This window comes from Pelophylax lessonae, assembly GCF_965119305.1.
Source record: "Pelophylax lessonae genome assembly, chromosome: 7".
Lineage (NCBI taxonomy): Eukaryota > Metazoa > Chordata > Amphibia > Anura > Ranidae > Pelophylax > Pelophylax lessonae.
The window spans coordinates 38,458,056-38,479,550 of NC_138774.1; the positions used below are offsets into that span (position 1 = coordinate 38,458,056).

A 21,495-nucleotide genomic window follows, 5' to 3' on the forward strand; every position below is an offset into this window, starting at 1 on the left:
TGCACTATGCCTACATATTTTTGCTAATAGGTGTCCCTCATTCACATCTCTGAAAGTTTGGAGGTATGCTAAAGTCGTCCCTCTTTTCCATCTCAGATGGGAGGTATGGAACGTGTATACAGTTCAGGAATGGAACTGATGCCCTGATGCATGTAGTGGGCTGGCTCTTGGGAGGGGTTATGCAAATATCAAAATGCCTTGATGGGTGAATGTCTAGACTGGATGAGTGGGTGTGCCTCATCTTTGGTGTCAGCGAGAGAAATTTTGAATCATCACCTGTGTCATTGGGATGAATTGTGCCCCATTATTGGTGTCATTGGGTCCCATCGTTGGTGTCACTGGGAGGAATTGTCCCCCATCATTGGGCCCCATTGTTGGTGCCATTGGGAGGAATTGTGCCCCATCATTGGGCCCCAATGTTGGTGTCATTAGGAGGAATTGTGCCCCATCATTGGGCCCCATTGTTGGTGTCATTGGGAGGAATTTTGTCCCATCATTGGGCCCCATTGTTGGTGCCATTGGGAGGAATTGTGCCCCATCATTGGGCCCCATTGTTGGTGCCATTGGGAGGAATTGTGCCCCATCATTGGGCCCCAATGTTGGTGTGATTAGGAGGAATTGTGCCCCATCATTGGGCCCCATTGTTGGCGTCATTGGGAGGAATTTTGTCCCATCATTGGGCCCCATTGTTGGTGTCATTGGGAGGAATTTTGTCCCATCATTGGGCCCCATTGTTGGTGTCATTGTGAGGAATTTTGTTCCATCATTGGGCCCTATTGTTGGTGTCATTGGGAGGAATTTTGCCTCATCATTGGGTCCTATTGTTGGTGTCATTGGGAGGAATTCTGCCCCATCATTGGGCACCATTGTTGATGTAATTGGGAAGAATAGTGCCCCATTATTGGGCCCCATTGTTGATGTAATTGGGAAGAATAGTGCCCCATCACTGGGGACTTTAGGAGGAATTTTGTATCTTTGTTGGTGTCAGATGGGGGAAATTGTTAGTGTCAGTGGATGAAAAAGTGCCCCAAGGGCTGGATAAAAGCAAGCAAAGGGCCCTTTCTGGCCCCCCGGGCCGCATTTTGGAGACCACTTTTTTCTTTTTTTTGAATCCGCGGTGGTGCAAAAACCTTGCAGTTTGGAGACCACTGGACTAGATGATGCTGGGCATCCCCTCAGCCAGGAAATAAGGCGGGCTCTATCCTACTTGCTGCAGCTTCTAATGCACATTGTGAGAAGCTCACAGCATGCAGTGAAATCAGGGTAAGCAGTTTCAGTCCAGGAGAGGAGCCGCTACAACTGTGGGAGACTGAAGGGAAGGCCGGAATTCAGCTTTAATTATTTTCTAATACTGATACATTTTCCTGATTGTCCAAATTTGTCTGAAAAAAAAAAAAGCTGTCACTTCCAGTGGGCGGTCTGGTTTCTTTTTCTTGTATAGCTGGTCCCTTAACTGTCACTGAATGTGTGCACAATAGACAGTTGCTGATTCTGTACATGGTAGACCTTACTGCCAGATAAGAAAAGTTCTATTTGGCCTGTTGGGAGAAAAAGTGGGAGGACTTGGTGAAAGAAACAAAACTTACAGAAAAGTGATATCGGAAACCCGAGAAGACAATTATAGATGATGGGATAGATGTTGGCATTGGTCTATTAAAATTGTACGGTCCCGTTTTTTTCTCACCTCGCCCCCTTTTTTTGTGTCCCCAGATGGCATCGCATCGCTCTGAGTGTACAGAAGAAGTCCGTCACCCTAATCCTGGACTGTAAGAAGAAGATAACCAAGCCACTGCCGCGAGGGAACAAACCCGTTGTAGACACTAAAGGAATCACTGTATTCGGGATGAGGTTCTTGGATGAGGAATCATTTGAGGTGAGATCCCATGGACTCTTATCCTAGAACAGTGATGGGGAACCTTGGCACCCCAGATGTTTTGGAACTACATTTCCCATGATGCTTCTGCACTTTGCAGTGTAGTGGAACATCATGGGAAATGTAGTTCCAAAACATCTGGGGTGCCAAGGTTCGCCATTACTGCCCTAGAAGAACTCCACCCTAAATAAAATAATGAAAATAAATAAATAACAATGAAATAAAGAAATGATAAATAAAAAACTGAGATATTTGATACAGTGGAGGTCTATGGAAGAAGTTAAAGCTCAACACCAGCCAAAACCTATATGAAGAATTTCAATAGAGTTTGAAGAGGTTATAAACTCTGTCTGGTTTAAAGTGGTTGTAAACCTCAGACATGAAATCTGAACAAAGCATATCCCTCTATAGTGTGTGCTTGTCTCACTCCAGAGCACTAGGTGTCGTTTCTCTCTGCTGCTTCATTTCTCTGTTAGCAGCATGAATCACTTACGTAATCTGGTTGAAAAAGACACAAGTCCATCTAGTTTGTCCATCTAGGTTTAGTCCATCATGTCTGACAGGAGAGGGAGCTTTGGCACACAGCCTGTGATTGACAGCCTCAGCTCTGTTTCTGTGTGCTGTGTGGTGGTGGTGATGGTGGGCAGGGGAGGACTGGGCCAGGGGCCAGGGGGCAGGGAGGCAATTGCCCCCTGGGCCGCTCTGATGCTCCATAGAAAGGCTGCACTGCTTCTGGCAAAGACATACCTAAACGATTCCTGGTGAAGAGAAGTAAAAAGTTCCTGTCGCTGACCTAATGAGTGCGGGTTGAAGACAAGGACAGGGCACGGGCCTCCCCCCCCCCTCCAGCATGGATGGTGTAAACTGTGGCGGGTTCCATGCCCCTCTGGAGACTCTCCTCCCTAGGTCAGCCCCAACTGAGCTGTCCCAGCTCCCCCCAACAGCCCCCTGCTGGTCAGGAACCCAGATTCAGGCGGTGACTAGAGAGTACCTGGAGCGGAGCTTCAGCAGGGAAGAGGGAGAGTGGTGGGGGGGACAAGTCACTGCACCATGGGCCTCTGGCTTGTACTTGCCCCCTGGGCTGAAAGTTTTCAGTCAGCCCCTGATGGTGGGGGGGTGTTCCTTCCCTCCCCTCCAATCAGCTCTCAGAGCTCTCCTCACTGAGCTCTGCAGAGTGTAATTTTAGCTCTCCACCCCCCTGCTTTCTGAAAGCTCAGACAAGCTTTATAAGCTCTGGACTTTGAACAGATATAGAGAAAAGAAGACAGCAGATAAACAGATACAACTTATGTAGAAGGATTATTTTTCACCTCTATGTATCACCTGAGACCAGTCACTTCACTGGGTATATGTAAGGGTTTACAACCACTTTAATTACGGTCTGTGTACCCATTTAGGAGAATTACTTCACTTCCTTTGTTGGTCACCGGGACAGGAAGTGAGGGGTATCTCTGTAGTGGGAACACGGAAGGCTCTTGCATGTATTAGAGATGGAAAGGGGTTATTAAACCAATCAGATTTCCTTTGATTTGTGTGACCAGTTTAAGAAAATTCCTCTTACTTCCTGTGTGGTCACCAGGACAGGAAGTGAGGGGTATCTCTGTAGTGGGAACACGGAATGCTCTTGCTTGTATTAGAGGCGGGAAAGGGTTAGGAAAACAATCAGGTTTCCTTTGATTTGTGTGACCAGTTTAGGAAAATTGCTCTTACTTCCTGTGTGGTCACCAGGACAGGAAGTGAGGGGTATCTCTGTAGTGGGAACATAGAATGCTCTTGCCTTTATTGGAGGTGGGAAGGGGTTAGGAAACCAGTTGTGTAACCAGTTTAGGAAAATTTCTCTTATTTCCTGTGTGGTCACCAGGACAGGAAGTGAGGGGAATCTTCCCAATGTAAAAAAATACATACAGAGTAATGCAGTGATATGCATAAAGATGGAGCTGCTATTGCTGTGCCCCTAACACCAGACTTGTATAAAGTACTCGAAATTTCTACTTGAGTAAAAGTACAAGTGCTCGATCAAAAAATTACTTGAGTAGAAGTGGAAGTGCTCGCAGAAAAAGTTACTTAAGTAGAAGTACTAAAGTATTCAACATTTTTTTTACTTAAGTATTGCAAGTAGTTTTTTCAAAAAATTTGCTACTTAAGTACTAAAAGTAAAAAGTACCAGTAGTTTTGAAAAAAAATTTCTACTCAAGTACTGAAAGTAGAAGTACAAGTACTGTGCTATGTAGTTATTAAAGAAAGAAGTCAAAAGTATGAACATCATATTGTTTTTATTATTTCAAATGATTTATTCAAATGATTAACCGGTGTTTGTTAGTAGTTTCTTGATGCACTTTAAGCGCTGTAGCACCATTTATTTGTTTGTTTCATATTTTCTTTTTATTGGAAAGATTTGGTATAGCAGCTTTTATTATACACAGCCTTTATTTTTGTATGCGCTGATTTACAAATGACATTATACACATTTTTTTGAGCTTTATGCAACCTGCCATCTACTGTTCTGGCAGTGGTAATTTTTTTAAAAGTAACGAGTAACTATGCAGCACAAAAAAAAAATACTTGAGTAGAAGTATCGAAATCATCGAAAAAATGTAGTGAAGTAAAAGTAGAAGTAGGAGAAAAAAATTCTACTCTAGGAAAGTACAGATACCGCATTTCGGTACTTAAGTACAGTACTTAAGTAGTTCTACTTCGTTACTATACATCTCTGCCTAACACCAAGACCAAGCTGATACCGACAGCTCCTAGACTAACTAAGATCAGGAGCTGATAGGATGGGCTCCTCATCATGTGACCCCTGTGACAGCCAATGACAGTGATCACATGATCAGGAAGCCCAGGAAGCGCCTCCAGCATTAATTAAAGGTCCAGCTCCCACTGGCAGAAAGGGGTTATTTATCCCATGGAAGAGTTTATTTTATGATTTACATATATGAATAGAGGAAACTGAAATCTTATTGGTTGCAAAGTAATTTTGATATTCCAAGAGAAATACATAATCTGCCATCGTCGACCTCAGTATAAATGCCAATTTCCTGGCTGCCAAGTCAATCCTGAAGCTTCAGTGCTTATTGACCTGCTGATTTGGAATGAATATGCAGAGATCAGGGGTTCAGACTTCACTTTCTGCATGCCGGTTCTGGCTCAGGACTTAAGGAGAACAGCAGGAGGCAGCCAGATAGTTAGCATTTTCAGTGGGAAGGTGTCCTTTAAATAAGATGAGATACCTCAGTTTTTCACTTGCTGCTGGAACATCCAGAGCTCAGCCAACAGACCCCCAATGTGTCTACTGTACAGTCGCCTCCCGTCCAGCCCTGGCCCAGATCACTGGCTCCTATGTCAGCAGTTGGCCGGGGGGCAAGTGTCACGTTCCACTTGGCGACTGCCAGCAGCTAGGAAGAAACCAGCAGCCTGTGCCAGATTCCCCTCCTAAGACTCGTCTGCTTTCTTATTGATCCTACATGTGTACAACCGCTGCATGGGAGCTGGAGGAGAACCCTGGACTCCATACAGCCCAGGAATCCTGACACAAGGGGGCCTTTGTATGCCTCAAAAAAACCACAAACATCCAGAATATTATTATTTCAGGTGTAGGAACAATATCTGAAGTATGAAAAACAGCAATACAAAAAAAAAATCTAAGCAGCTCATTCAGTACACAATTCTATCATTTGTCACTTTTACTAATATATTGTTTAGAAACTTTCTCCAGTCGTTGTTCCCTTTAATCACCAGCAGGTGGCGCTGTTGTACTCGTGTCTGCTGATCATTATTACTAGTTCATAAGGAATTATTTAAAGTAAAGTAACTAAAGGCAAAACTTTTTCTTTTTTTTTTTTAGTTTTGACTATAGTAGATTAGAACTCCTGTCAGGTTTTTATTGCTGTCTGTGCCCCAGTTAGGTAGATTCACCCTCTCTATTTGTTGTTTACCATTATCAGTGAGAGTAAAAGAAAATCCCACATTTTGGGTTGTCACCAGAACAGGAATAGAGGGGAAATCTTCCAGTGGGGACACTAGTTCTGGTAACACCATGGGATTTATTTGCACTTCCTGTTTGGGCTATGGGACAGGTAATAAAGGGACACAGCACAAAAAGAAAAAAAAAACAAAAAACACTGACAGGGGTTATAACCCTCCCTTACTTAATCCACAATGAAAAGAAAGGTTCTACTTTAACAAAATGTAAAATAAAATACATGTTTATCTGCTGAGTATTATTTCTGACATTTAAATACAGATAAATATAATTATCTGTATTTAATAAAAATGTATCACGCAGATAAATATACCTAAAAAAGTCCATGAAGATAATTAGGATTGATTTTGTCACATTGTATCATTTGTGAGATTTATTTCCCAGCACAGTACAGTGCATTGCCCTCAAATAATTGGATTGTTACCTGTCCAGTTGCTATGAATATAGAGATTCTCTAGGAATGCCCATCCACAGATTATAAATGGGTATTCAAAGAGCAGATCATTTGTAGGCTTTGAGCGCCACCGTGTGGCTTGCATGGCGGAATGATTTATATCTATATTACAAGTTGGAATAATAAAAACAGGACACTTGCGCCACCGTGTGGCAGAGAAGAGAAACTACGGCTATATCGAAATTCCAATATAGCAAAAAATAAAAATAAATAAACTGCGCCACCGTGTGGCAGTAAGTAGGAATTACAAGCACATCAATGTCTATTGTTATTATTATTATTATTATTATTATTATTAATAACATTATTATTATTATTATTATTAATAATAATAATAATAATAATAATAATAATAATAATAATAATAATATTAACATTATTATTGTTATTGTTAACAGTAGTATTATTATTCATAATAATAACAATAATACTGCTAATAATAATACATTGATCAATGAAATGTACAGAGTGGCAGAGAAAAACAACTCCTGGCAAATCGGTATTCCAGGTTAGGAAAAAATAAATAGCTTCATCACTGTCAGGGCAGTAGGAATTACATGCACAACAACATCTCTCTAATTATTAACAATATTATTACATTGAATAATTAAACTTACTATGTGGCAGAGAGAAGCGACTGTTTGCCAATCGGTATTCCAAGTTAGAAAATAATAAATAGCTGCACCACTGTGTGGTAGTAAGTGGGAATTAGAAGCACATCAACATCTCCCTAATAATATTAATGTATATTATTAATAATAAATTATTATTATTATTATTATTATCAATAATAATAATAATACTTTTACTACTACTAATAATAATAATACATTGATCATTTAAACTTTCTGTGTGCAGAGAGAAACAACTCCTGGCAAATTGGTATTCCAAGTTAGAAAAAAATAAATAGCTTTATAGCAGCATGAATCACTTACGTAATCTGGTTGAAAAAGACACAAGTCCATCTAGTTTGTCCATCTAGGTTTAGTCCATCATGTCTGACAGGAGAGGGAGCTTTGGCACACAGCCTGTGATTGACAGCCTCAGCTCTGTTTCTGTGTGCTGTGTGGTGGTGGTGATGGTGGGCAGGGGAGGACTGGGCCAGGGGCCAGGGGGCAGGGAGGCAATTGCCCCCTGGGCCGCTCTGATGCTCCATAGAAAGGCTGCACTGCTTCTGGCAAAGACATACCTAAACGATTCCTGGTGAAGAGAAGTAAAAAGTTCCTGTCGCTGACCTAATGAGTGCGGGTTGAAGACAAGGACAGGGCACGGGCCTCCCCCCCCCCTCCAGCATGGATGGTGTAAACTGTGGCGGGTTCCATGCCCCTCTGGAGACTCTCCTCCCTAGGTCAGCCCCAACTGAGCTGTCCCAGCTCCCCCCAACAGCCCCCTGCTGGTCAGGAACCCAGATTCAGGCGGTGACTAGAGAGTACCTGGAGCGGAGCTTCAGCAGGGAAGAGGGAGAGTGGTGGGGGGGACAAGTCACTGCACCATGGGCCTCTGGCTTGTACTTGCCCCCTGGGCTGAAAGTTTTCAGTCAGCCCCTGATGGTGGGGGGGTGTTCCTTCCCTCCCCTCCAATCAGCTCTCAGAGCTCTCCTCACTGAGCTCTGCAGAGTGTAATTTTAGCTCTCCACCCCCCTGCTTTCTGAAAGCTCAGACAAGCTTTATAAGCTCTGGACTTTGAACAGATATAGAGAAAAGAAGACAGCAGATAAACAGATACAACTTATGTAGAAGGATTATTTTTCACCTCTATGTATCACCTGAGACCAGTCACTTCACTGGGTATATGTAAGGGTTTACAACCACTTTAATTACGGTCTGTGTACCCATTTAGGAGAATTACTTCACTTCCTTTGTTGGTCACCGGGACAGGAAGTGAGGGGTATCTCTGTAGTGGGAACACGGAAGGCTCTTGCATGTATTAGAGATGGAAAGGGGTTATTAAACCAATCAGATTTCCTTTGATTTGTGTGACCAGTTTAAGAAAATTCCTCTTACTTCCTGTGTGGTCACCAGGACAGGAAGTGAGGGGTATCTCTGTAGTGGGAACACGGAATGCTCTTGCTTGTATTAGAGGCGGGAAAGGGTTAGGAAAACAATCAGGTTTCCTTTGATTTGTGTGACCAGTTTAGGAAAATTGCTCTTACTTCCTGTGTGGTCACCAGGACAGGAAGTGAGGGGTATCTCTGTAGTGGGAACATAGAATGCTCTTGCCTTTATTGGAGGTGGGAAGGGGTTAGGAAACCAGTTGTGTAACCAGTTTAGGAAAATTTCTCTTATTTCCTGTGTGGTCACCAGGACAGGAAGTGAGGGGAATCTTCCCAATGTAAAAAAATACATACAGAGTAATGCAGTGATATGCATAAAGATGGAGCTGCTATTGCTGTGCCCCTAACACCAGACTTGTATAAAGTACTCGAAATTTCTACTTGAGTAAAAGTACAAGTGCTCGATCAAAAAATTACTTGAGTAGAAGTGGAAGTGCTCGCAGAAAAAGTTACTTAAGTAGAAGTACTAAAGTATTCAACATTTTTTTTACTTAAGTATTGCAAGTAGTTTTTTCAAAAAATTTGCTACTTAAGTACTAAAAGTAAAAAGTACCAGTAGTTTTGAAAAAAAATTTCTACTCAAGTACTGAAAGTAGAAGTACAAGTACTGTGCTATGTAGTTATTAAAGAAAGAAGTCAAAAGTATGAACATCATATTGTTTTTATTATTTCAAATGATTTATTCAAATGATTAACCGGTGTTTGTTAGTAGTTTCTTGATGCACTTTAAGCGCTGTAGCACCATTTATTTGTTTGTTTCATATTTTCTTTTTATTGGAAAGATTTGGTATAGCAGCTTTTATTATACACAGCCTTTATTTTTGTATGCGCTGATTTACAAATGACATTATACACATTTTTTTGAGCTTTATGCAACCTGCCATCTACTGTTCTGGCAGTGGTAATTTTTTTAAAAGTAACGAGTAACTATGCAGCACAAAAAAAAAATACTTGAGTAGAAGTATCGAAATCATCGAAAAAATGTAGTGAAGTAAAAGTAGAAGTAGGAGAAAAAAATTCTACTCTAGGAAAGTACAGATACCGCATTTCGGTACTTAAGTACAGTACTTAAGTAGTTCTACTTCGTTACTATACATCTCTGCCTAACACCAAGACCAAGCTGATACCGACAGCTCCTAGACTAACTAAGATCAGGAGCTGATAGGATGGGCTCCTCATCATGTGACCCCTGTGACAGCCAATGACAGTGATCACATGATCAGGAAGCCCAGGAAGCGCCTCCAGCATTAATTAAAGGTCCAGCTCCCACTGGCAGAAAGGGGTTATTTATCCCATGGAAGAGTTTATTTTATGATTTACATATATGAATAGAGGAAACTGAAATCTTATTGGTTGCAAAGTAATTTTGATATTCCAAGAGAAATACATAATCTGCCATCGTCGACCTCAGTATAAATGCCAATTTCCTGGCTGCCAAGTCAATCCTGAAGCTTCAGTGCTTATTGACCTGCTGATTTGGAATGAATATGCAGAGATCAGGGGTTCAGACTTCACTTTCTGCATGCCGGTTCTGGCTCAGGACTTAAGGAGAACAGCAGGAGGCAGCCAGATAGTTAGCATTTTCAGTGGGAAGGTGTCCTTTAAATAAGATGAGATACCTCAGTTTTTCACTTGCTGCTGGAACATCCAGAGCTCAGCCAACAGACCCCCAATGTGTCTACTGTACAGTCGCCTCCCGTCCAGCCCTGGCCCAGATCACTGGCTCCTATGTCAGCAGTTGGCCGGGGGGCAAGTGTCACGTTCCACTTGGCGACTGCCAGCAGCTAGGAAGAAACCAGCAGCCTGTGCCAGATTCCCCTCCTAAGACTCGTCTGCTTTCTTATTGATCCTACATGTGTACAACCGCTGCATGGGAGCTGGAGGAGAACCCTGGACTCCATACAGCCCAGGAATCCTGACACAAGGGGGCCTTTGTATGCCTCAAAAAAACCACAAACATCCAGAATATTATTATTTCAGGTGTAGGAACAATATCTGAAGTATGAAAAACAGCAATACAAAAAAAAAATCTAAGCAGCTCATTCAGTACACAATTCTATCATTTGTCACTTTTACTAATATATTGTTTAGAAACTTTCTCCAGTCGTTGTTCCCTTTAATCACCAGCAGGTGGCGCTGTTGTACTCGTGTCTGCTGATCATTATTACTAGTTCATAAGGAATTATTTAAAGTAAAGTAACTAAAGGCAAAACTTTTTCTTTTTTTTTTTTAGTTTTGACTATAGTAGATTAGAACTCCTGTCAGGTTTTTATTGCTGTCTGTGCCCCAGTTAGGTAGATTCACCCTCTCTATTTGTTGTTTACCATTATCAGTGAGAGTAAAAGAAAATCCCACATTTTGGGTTGTCACCAGAACAGGAATAGAGGGGAAATCTTCCAGTGGGGACACTAGTTCTGGTAACACCATGGGATTTATTTGCACTTCCTGTTTGGGCTATGGGACAGGTAATAAAGGGACACAGCACAAAAAGAAAAAAAAAACAAAAAACACTGACAGGGGTTATAACCCTCCCTTACTTAATCCACAATGAAAAGAAAGGTTCTACTTTAACAAAATGTAAAATAAAATACATGTTTATCTGCTGAGTATTATTTCTGACATTTAAATACAGATAAATATAATTATCTGTATTTAATAAAAATGTATCACGCAGATAAATATACCTAAAAAAGTCCATGAAGATAATTAGGATTGATTTTGTCACATTGTATCATTTGTGAGGTTTATTTCCCAGCACAGTACAGTGCATTGCCCTCAAATAATTGGATTGTTACCTGTCCAGTTGCTATGAATATAGAGATTCTCTAGGAATGCCCATCCACAGATTATAAATGGGTATTCAAAGAGCAGATCATTTGTAGGCTTTGAGCGCCACCGTGTGGCTTGCATGGCGGAATGATTTATATCTATATTACAAGTTGGAATAATAAAAACAGGACACTTGCGCCACCGTGTGGCAGAGAAGAGAAACTACGGCTATATCGAAATTCCAATATAGCAAAAAATAAAAATAAATAAACTGCGCCACCGTGTGGCAGTAAGTAGGAATTACAAGCACATCAATGTCTATTGTTATTATTATTATTATTATTATTATTATTATTATTATTATTATTATTATTATTATTATTAATAACATTATTATTATTATTATTATTAATAATAATAATAATAATAATAATAATAATATTAACATTATTATTGTTATTGTTAACAGTAGTATTATTATTCATAATAATAACAATAATACTGCTAATAATAATACATTGATCAATGAAATGTACAGAGTGGCAGAGAAAAACAACTCCTGGCAAATCGGTATTCCAGGTTAGGAAAAAATAAATAGCTTCATCACTGTCAGGGCAGTAGGAATTACATGCACAACAACATCTCTCTAATTATTAACAATATTATTACATTGAATAATTAAACTTACTATGTGGCAGAGAGAAGCGACTGTTTGCCAATCGGTATTCCAAGTTAGAAAATAATAAATAGCTGCACCACTGTGTGGTAGTAAGTGGGAATTAGAAGCACATCAACATCTCCCTAATAATATTAATGTATATTATTAATAATAAATTATTATTATTATTATTATCAATAATAATAATAATACTTTTACTACTAATAATAATAATAATACATTGATCATTTAAACTTTCTGTGTGCAGAGAGAAACAACTCCTGGCAAATTGGTATTCCAAGTTAGAAAAAAATAAATAGCTGCGCCACTCTGTGCCAGTAAATAAGAATACAAGCACCTCAACATCTCTCTAATTATTAAAAACAATAATAATAATAATAATAATATTTAATTGTTGATTAAACTTACTGTGTGGCAGAGAGAAGCAACTGCTTGCAAATTGGTATTCCAAGTTAGAAAATGATAGATAGCTGTTCCACTGTGTGGTAGTAGTAAGTAAGAATTACAAGCACATCAACATCTCTCTAATAATAATAATAATAATAATAATAATATTAATAATACATTCATCAATGAAACTTACTGTGTGGCAGAGAGAAACCACTACTGGTAAATCGGTATTCCAAATTATAAAAAAATAAATTGCTGCGCCACTGTGTGGTAGTAAGTAAGAATTACAAGCACATTAACATCTCTCTAATTATTATTATTATTATTGTTATTATTATTATTATTTTTATTATTATTAATAATAATAATAATATTATACTAATACTATTCCATTGATGAATTAAATTTATCGCGTGGCAGAGGGAAGCAATATTCAAAGTTAGAAAAAAATAATTAGACAGGAGTCCTCGCAACTTGTGAATAGTTAATTTAGAGAATCCCACTATTCCCTTCCCCCATCCCTATTTAAAATAAAACACCAAAAACAACTACATACCCCTGGACTGATCATTGACTGAGCCAAGAAGTAAAGTGTGAAATTGTGAATACCAGTGTTGTTAATAGTAACCCAGGGGGACCCGGAAGTGTAATATCCAGCAGTCCTCAAGGGGGCAGTGCTACAGTATAGCCTTAAAGTATATGCCAAGCCAAAATGTTTTCTTTTACTATTGGAGCAGGGAGAGGTTAGAATTTGTATTTCTATCTGTGTTCCCAAAGGGGGAGATTCACCCTTTCTATCTGTCCTGGTGAATATTGTCTCTGGTACAAAAATTCATGGGAATTCCAATGTTTTTGAACTTTCACAAGAAAGGGGGTTGAGGGATATTCTTCCAATAGGTAAACCTGGTCTGGCAAAGTTTTTGCAAGAGTGATTAGCTACATCTTGTCTATGGTGTTCCAAATTCGCAATGGACTTTTGAAGTAGCCAAATGGGCTAACCAATCATGCTTCAGCATTTGTTTTACAATCAGTCTGAGTAACCTGGAGATTTAGCACTGGGGGCATTTCATTTCACTCCTTTAATATATGCAGCATGATGCTACAGAGAACACTGAAATATCTACATCAGTGAATCAAAACCCCCAAAGGAGGTCACAGTCTAAAAGCGTACTACAGACAAAGCACATACAGAGAACCAAATTTGCAATGAAACCAATTAAAGGAAAGCTATCACAGAAGTTACATGGAAACTGCCATTTCTAATTTCTCCTGCTAAAAATGAACAGCCAGGAAAATAGCATTTTTAGAACAAGTTCATATTAATGTGTTAATCTGTTTCTGAATTGTTGAAGAAAAACAGGTTGCTCAGTATATACAGTACAAGCTCTCTGGAGAAGACCAAATCTAGAGATGCTTTTCATTCAAGACACTTGCAGTGCTGACAACTGCCACTTATATGTGATGTCCGAAAAGACCAGCTCCCTGGTTTACCCATACTGTATTCAATGTCCAAATCAGCATCAGCAATGTGGGGAGATGAGATTTTAAAATTCCAAACTTGCCTAACTGTTGAGAAGAAATCACAGCTGTAACCAAGAACATCTGCAGGGCATTGTACCCTTTCTTACCCCGATACCATGAGATGTTCTTCAGTCGAGGGTCATAAAACTCATACTGTATAAAGTTTGGTGTCATTTTCTGCAGACTGACAGTCTTCCGATGTTTTCTTCCCCAGGGTGACATTCAACAACTACTTCTGGCAAGCAATGCCCAGGCAGCTTACGACTACTGTGAACACTACAGTCCGGACTGCGACTCTGCTCTGCTAAACACGCCGCAAGCCCAGGACCCCAATACCAGGCAAGATGTGAGTATGGGGGAGTCTGTCGGTGATGGGGTGCCCTCTGTAGTATTGTAGAATCTAGGATCTATAATTCTTCTTCTCTCACACACTCATTCCATAAGAAGGTCAGATGCGGGGAAACCCAAAGGGATTATCTTCTTTAGGAGGCCTTAATATGTAACTTCTACTTACTTGTACTCTCCTTTCAGAAATGCTGTTATATCTTCTAGGTAAAGATTTTAATTTTGACACTATGGAGGTCAGCCAGTTACAACATGAGCTACATGTACCAATGATGTCAAAGTAAACGTGTTGCAAATCTGATAGATTCCAACTGAAAGTGTAGGCAAATCTTAACTTCTTAAATGGATTAGGAATGTGACCCACTCCTTCTAACTTCCCCATCAAACACAATGGACAGCCTCAGATCAATAAGAGGACTTAGGAAATGGGAGGAGATGGGGCTAAACATGACCTTTATAGGAAAAGGAAACAATTTCAGCTGTTTTTATCATTGGATACAGTATATTGGTGGTTATGACATAGATTTTCACTAAAGGAAACCTCTGCTTATATTTTTTTTTCATCATATGCTTAGTTTGGATTGCCCAGGTTTGTGACAGGTTCACTTTCACTGCATGGTTTGGATGGTAAAAAGGCCATTATAGAAATCACAGGCTGAATATGGTGATATGTTCAGTAGAAATTGTAGGAAGGTGTATCCCAGCTAAGTAGGTCATGTTGAGGATTGTATACCCTTGTATAGCTGCCCACGAATGGCTCAATAAGAGATTCCCTAAATAACCAAAGTAGGACTTATTTTTAATGAATGTGTAATAATACTATTATCGACATACACTATATTACCAAAAGTATTGGGACACCTTGCCTTTACATGCACATGAAACCTTGTGGACAGCCTTCCCAGAAGAGTTGAAGCTGTTATAGCTGCAAAAGGTGGGCCAACTCAATATTGAACCCTACAGACGAAGATTGGGATGCCATTAAAGTTCATGTGTGTGTAAAGGCAGGCATCCAAATACTTTTGTTAATATAGTGTATCTCTCACTCTCACCAAAAGTCAGCAGCTCTGCTCTTTGTCATTTAAAATGCCATACTGCCATGAGGAGTCATCGTCTATCCCATGAGTGACTCGCCTAGCAGTAGAGTTCAGTTCATACCTGATGGAAGGTTTGTTCCTCATGCTCTATAGAGGAGAGAAGGGACAGCATCTAGCCACACAAAAAAATCTTCCTCATGTTTAAAAATCTGCATATGCTTGGAAGAATTCCTTTGCTATTACCAGGCTGCTCATGGCTTCATTACATAGGAGCACATAGTTTAAAAAATGACTATTCAAGCTTTATTTGAAGGCTTTTTTTATATATGCACAATCAGTTACAATTTAAATCCAATTGTTGGCCAAATCTTTTTTGTTTTTATTTTTGGCTAGTGTAAGGAAAGGGTTCGAACCTCGTGATTAACATGCTGCCTGGAATACTGATTGTCTTGAGTAATGAGTTACCAGGATGGGATGTGGGAGGACAAGGCCAGCAGAATAATGAGAGGTTTAAACTCTTTTCACCCTAAAACCTTTACTTGCATTTGGGTTTTAAATGTTGAGACTTTCGTAAAATTCAAAAACAGTAATTTTTCATTGCCTAATGTCTAGGATGCGATTTACGTATCATTACATTGCCACCTATTAAAGAGGAATAGCTGTTGTGTAAAATACTTAATTTTGGAGATAAGAAGACCTGTGGTGGTGTTGCCTAATATTTCCCCCCATTCCAAGTCCTCACCCTAGCACAGAGGTAATAATATTTATGGAAATTCAACACATTCCATATGTTTTCTGGGTTTTCTTATGATTACCAAAGTCATGTAGACCTGTAAAACTTGCAAGACAGAAGAAAAGTTGCACATACACATATTTATTATTATTTCCCTCCTGCATTATATATACTCTGACTTACTTTTAATATGCTTTATAGAAAACTATGTAGTATCAACCAACTTTGTCATCTTAAGGACTTGTTCACACTTGATGTAGTATCAACCAACTTTGTCATCTGAAGGACTTGTTCACACTTGTATGTGTTCCAAAATAGCCCCTTTCCCAATAAATTAAATTATTTATCTTGTTATTTTTTTGATTTAGATCCGGTTCACACTGAGGCGATCTGACTTTGGGGGGCGACCTGTGAAGTCGCGTGCACCGCGACTTCGGCGCGACTTGCAGGGACTTCACATAATGGAAGTCTATGCAAGTCGCTCCCAGGTCGCCCCAAAGTAGTACAGGACCCTTTTTCTAAGTTGGAGCGACTTGTGTCGCTCCTATTAGAACGGGTCCTGTACTACTCAATGGACCGCGACCGACCGCGACTTGTCAGGCTGACAAGTCGCCTGACAAGTCGCGCTAGTCTGAATGGGCTCTTAGGCTTAACTTAGAATTGGTATTCCAACCCCTGAGGAAGACATATAAACCTTGTCAGCTTGTTTCGGCAGTCTGTGATCCCTTTTAGGAGTTCAAAGTAGAATTCCAGGATATACCTAACTAATCCTTAAAATACTCCCTCCCCCCTCCTAACACCTATACTAAGCGTAGGAAAGATCTCTATACCTAAGGGCTGTACACACGGGTCAAATGTCGGGTGGCATCGGCTGGTTCAATAGAAACCGCCCAACAAGCGGACCGTGTATATTGCAGCCGGTCTGACATTGACCGGCTTTTTTTGAAGGTGCATGACCAAAAAAGATCTGCCGGTCGGCACTTGATCAGCGCTCTCAGCCAATGGGGAGCGTGTTCAGTGTGTTCTGGGGGGGGGGGGGGGGGGGCTGTCAGAACACAATAGCTCAGTGGAGGAGATCATTGTACTAACGTTGGATTGTTAGTACAGCAGCTCCTCCTGAGCTCTTCAGTTTTTTTTTCGTTCAGCCAGCTGGGATGAATGAAAAAAAACCTACTAGTGTGTACCAGGCTTTACCTGTTTTGGTGCCACTTGGTCCGGTTAATGCGAACAGGCTCCCCTGCATCAGCTATCAGCGGCTCCAGGACAGAGGAGGGAGTGCCAACAATGGATAGGAAATAGGTAAGCCTATGGGTGGTCACCGCTTCCAGGCATTCCCAGCTGATGTCAAGCGCTCTATTCTTTCAGTTGCAGCTGGCTCTGGCTGACAGGGGGATCACATGACTGGACTGGAGCGGCCTGAAAATAGGTGGGTATATAGATCTTTCCTACACAGGTTAATTGGTATAGGTGATGGGGGGAGGAGGGGGATTTTTAAGACACGTTGGGTATATCCTGGAATTCTACTTTAACTCACATTTTTTAACCTGATTATTGATGCCATCAGGAAGTGGGGGTGCATAGATGGCAAATAAAACAATTTTTCAGTGGCATTAAAAGGGGTTAGAACCTCTTTCAGATTTTTTTATTGCAGTTTTTGTTATTGCCATTTCCCCCTTGCTGGTGAGAGATAACCCCTTGTCCAAGTGGCACAAAGAAGAGAGGAGATCTCCATTGGATTGTGAAGATCTCAAAACATCACTAGTGCAGCAACATCAGCGAAAATAGACAAACCTTTATTGTGAGAAGACAATAGTGAAACATTTCGGGCCCTCAGACCCATTCCTCAAGGAAACAGTGGCAAGCAGCAAAAGACACATGTTTCACAGATGCCTCATCTCCAGAAATGCTTACATGTAGTCTAAAGCAACAATCAATACTCACAACATGTACAACGATTAAAGTGTAAGTTCAGTCAAAATCTAACTAGGGCTCAACCTACCCCCACCCCCATTATTAGACTATCCTAACTACCCTTTAAAGGCATATATGTCTATACTTACCTATTCTGAAGCCACTCATGGCCGCATGATCCCCCCAGGGGCTTCAGTGAAGAGGAGATATCATTGACAGCGGCTTCAAGTGCGGTGAGGTCCACCCATAGACTTACTATGGGACATCCACTGTCTCCAGTCCCTCTTCTACACTGAAGCCGCCACTGACAGCTGATCATGTGACTGAAGTGGCTTCAGAATAGGTACATATAAGCATCTTTTCTTTTACAGTGTAGCTAGGATAGTCTTACAGTGGAGATAGGAATATATGTATCCTTAATTTGATTTTGACTGAACATACATTTTAAACTACATGAGGTTGTTTCTAGAAGCGGGGAGATCCAAAATTAGACTCAACAGGCTATTTAAACCCTATAATTCTTACCTTGATGAAGAGGTCCTTTGAGGCCCAACAACATTGCATTATGACATTGTAACAATAAAAATTTTCCTATTTTCGCTGCTGCTGATGCGCCAGTGACTTTTTGAAGTCTTTATTTTACCGAAAAGTTTTAATTATTATTGTAGTAAAATCAGAATACATTCACAAAACAATGAGGTATACACACCTTACACCAAAATAAACTACCAGCAAAGCACAAGGGAGAAAATACTGGACATAATAATTGGAATAAATATGCAATAATATAATCAAACCTGGGCTCCCCAATGAGTAACAGCAGCCAACTTAAACACTGGTAAAAAATACAATATAAAAACACACAAGCAGCGCTGTTGTTTAAGAATAAACATCAAAGTGCAGCATAAATAAAAATGGTTTAATAGTAATTTAAGCAGGATCTTCCACCCGGGTGCTAAGGACATGCAGTACTGAGCCTGATCCTTTACCTCCACCACACACTGACTCTTACCGAAATATGTAGACCATCGTTCCCACAATGGTCAAGCTGCGCAGTGCATGATTTAAAGGATCACTCAGCCTTAAGCATCCGGATCGGTCTGGTATTGAGATTCCTTCCGTGACCACAATATACCTCATGCATGAGAGGCTCATAGTGTAATAAGTTCCCAAAGTTTTTATTCAAAAACAGTGAAATAGCACTCACCAAACGGCAGATAAAATGCACATAACACACTGCAGAGGACTCCAAGTTTCCAACCAATATGATGGCCGACCTCCGGGTGTGACGACGTAATGCAAGGCTAGCTCCTTCCAAGGCATTCTGTCATTTTCGCACCCTGATGACGTCTCAATGACAAAACGCATTGAGAGGAGCTAGCCTTACGTTACGTCGTCACGCCCGAAGGTCGGCCATCATATTGGTTGGAAATTTGGAGTCCTCCGTAGTGTTATTTTGCATTTTATCTGCTGTTTGGTGAGTGCTATTTCACTGTTTTTAAATAAAAACGTTGGGAACTTATTACACTATGAGCCTCTCTCCTTGATCCTTTCTCATGCATGAGGTATATTGTGGTCACGGAAGGAATCTCAATACCAGACCGATCCGGATGCTTAAGGTTGAGTGATCCTTTAAATCACCCACTGCGCAGCTTGACCATTGTGGGAATGATGATCTACATATTGCGGTAAGAGTCAGTGTGTGGTGGAGGATCGGGCTCACTATTTCATGTCCTTAGCACCCGGGTGGAAGATCCTGCTTAAATTACTATTGGACCATTTTTATTTATGCTGGACTTTGATGTTTATTCTTAAACAGCACTGCTTGTGTGTTTTTATATAATAATTGGAATGACTAGAATAGAAGCAGACAATGGAACTTATTATAGTAGTCATGTGTGAGCATATAGTTAATTAGTTCCTAGGACACATTGAGCAGGTCGCTAAAAGAGCCTTTGAGTATCACTTCCACTGCGACTGTTGGGCAGATTAGTCACCATTGACGTTTTGCAGTCATTATGGTCTATTCTATGATGGTGCCATCCAAAGGACTACCATTAGGTCAGTACACTGCAGAAAGTGCATTGAACTGCATAATCTGCTCCATTGGGCACAGACAGAAATCAAAAGCTCACAGAGGTTTTAATCCTTCCTCATTCGATCCACAAATAAGTAAAATAAAGTTTTTGCTTTCAAAAACAAACAAACAAAAATAGCAATAAAGGGACAAACAAGTGCGCAGAAAATTAGAACATAATGGAGTTGATTTACCAAAACTGGAGAGTGCAAAATCTGGTGCAGCTCTGCATAGAAACCAATCGGCTTCCATTTTTATTTGTCAAAGCATATTGGACAAGCTGAAGTTAGAAGCTAATTGGCTACCATACGCAGCTGCGCCAGCAGTGGCGGCTGGTGCATTGGGGCGTAGGGGCGCTGTCCCCCTCTATCCATGCGTCCGGCCCCCTAATCTACATGCAGGGCGCCGGACGCATGGATTCCAATGGTTTTTTTTTTTTAAGCACGTGATTAGAGCCAGAGGCTCTAATAAGCTTCAAAAAAGGGTGGACTCAGGGCGCAGAGCTCTGCGCCCCGAGCCCACCCAGTTGTGTGACAATAGGGAATGAATATTTGCTATTATCTTATGGATCCTCCTCCCAGTCAGACCCGTTTCCCAATTGGCCGAAAGGAGAGGCCATGCTATTGGCCAAGGAGGAGGAGGGAGGAGACATAGGGGAAGCCGGCGGGGGGGGGGGGTATGGTGTGCGAGCGAGCTGGTGTGGTCCAGGGGGTATTGTGTGCAAGCGAGCTGGTGTGGTCCAGGGGGAGTATGGTGTGGTCCATCTGCCGCCCCCCCCCCCCCCCAGCCCATGGAGCACCAGCCACCACTGTGCACCAGATTTTGCACTCTACAGTTTTAGTAAATCAACCCCAATGTGTGTACTTGCAGAGACCAATTATCTCCATTGCTTGCCATCCAACAGTCAGGAGAATAGTTCAGGTGTGCTCACTGGTGTGAACAACTCCTCTGTGAATTTCTGTGGCCTCCATTACTAGTTGTATGTAATTGTGGATAATGTATTGATTCCACTGTTGTAATGGAAATATGCAGTAATGTTATAATATTGCTTTCCCACCCGAACATGCATCTACCTCCATCCACTGGACCACCTCTCAAGCTGCCTTCTCTTTTTGTTTTTGCTCATGGTAAATTAACTGTGTTAAGAGATTGAGTAAGATTGAACCCTCTGTGATCTTACCAAAGTAGGCCGTGGAACATGTAGAACCCTCATCTTCTGCAATAGAAAATATATAAAATGCAGAGCCTCCTCCTCAACACAGGCACAGTTCTACTTTATCTGAAACAAACATCAATTAGGCTATTTAGAAATTTTTTTTTCAAATAAATTAATGAAAATGATTTCTGATGAGGTTCCACAATGTTCCACGGCTGTACCTGCCTTATAATACAATCTCTTAACGAGGGAGATCTACAAAGACTCGCAAAGTACTGTCTATGTAATGCACACATTGTGAAATAAAAGCAGCAAACAACCTAAGTTAAAAATATTTGATCTTAATCTAAATCTTCCTTTTGAGACAATTTTTATTTGGTGTAGCAATTATTTAACATGAAAAAAAAAAAAAACTCACAAAAAAAAAACCACAAAAGTAATATAAAGCTATAGAAAATGGCACAATGTGAGTCCTTGTAAATGTCCCACATGGAACAGCACTTTTATCTTCTCTC

The 21,495-nt window shown here is 40.6% G+C and overlaps 1 protein-coding gene across 1 annotated transcript in view; it reads left to right on the forward strand.

The window, feature by feature from the left end:
* The window catches only part of LOC309559991 (uncharacterized protein), a 217,167-nt gene that overhangs the window by 93,831 nt on the left and 101,841 nt on the right, over positions 1–21,495 (forward strand). The window contains exons 4-5 of the mRNA XM_082263472.1: positions 1,711–1,873; positions 13,936–14,067. Coding sequence (XP_082119598.1) covers positions 1,711–1,873; positions 13,936–14,067 — 295 coding nt within the window. The remainder of the gene's footprint in view (positions 1–1,710; positions 1,874–13,935; positions 14,068–21,495) is intronic.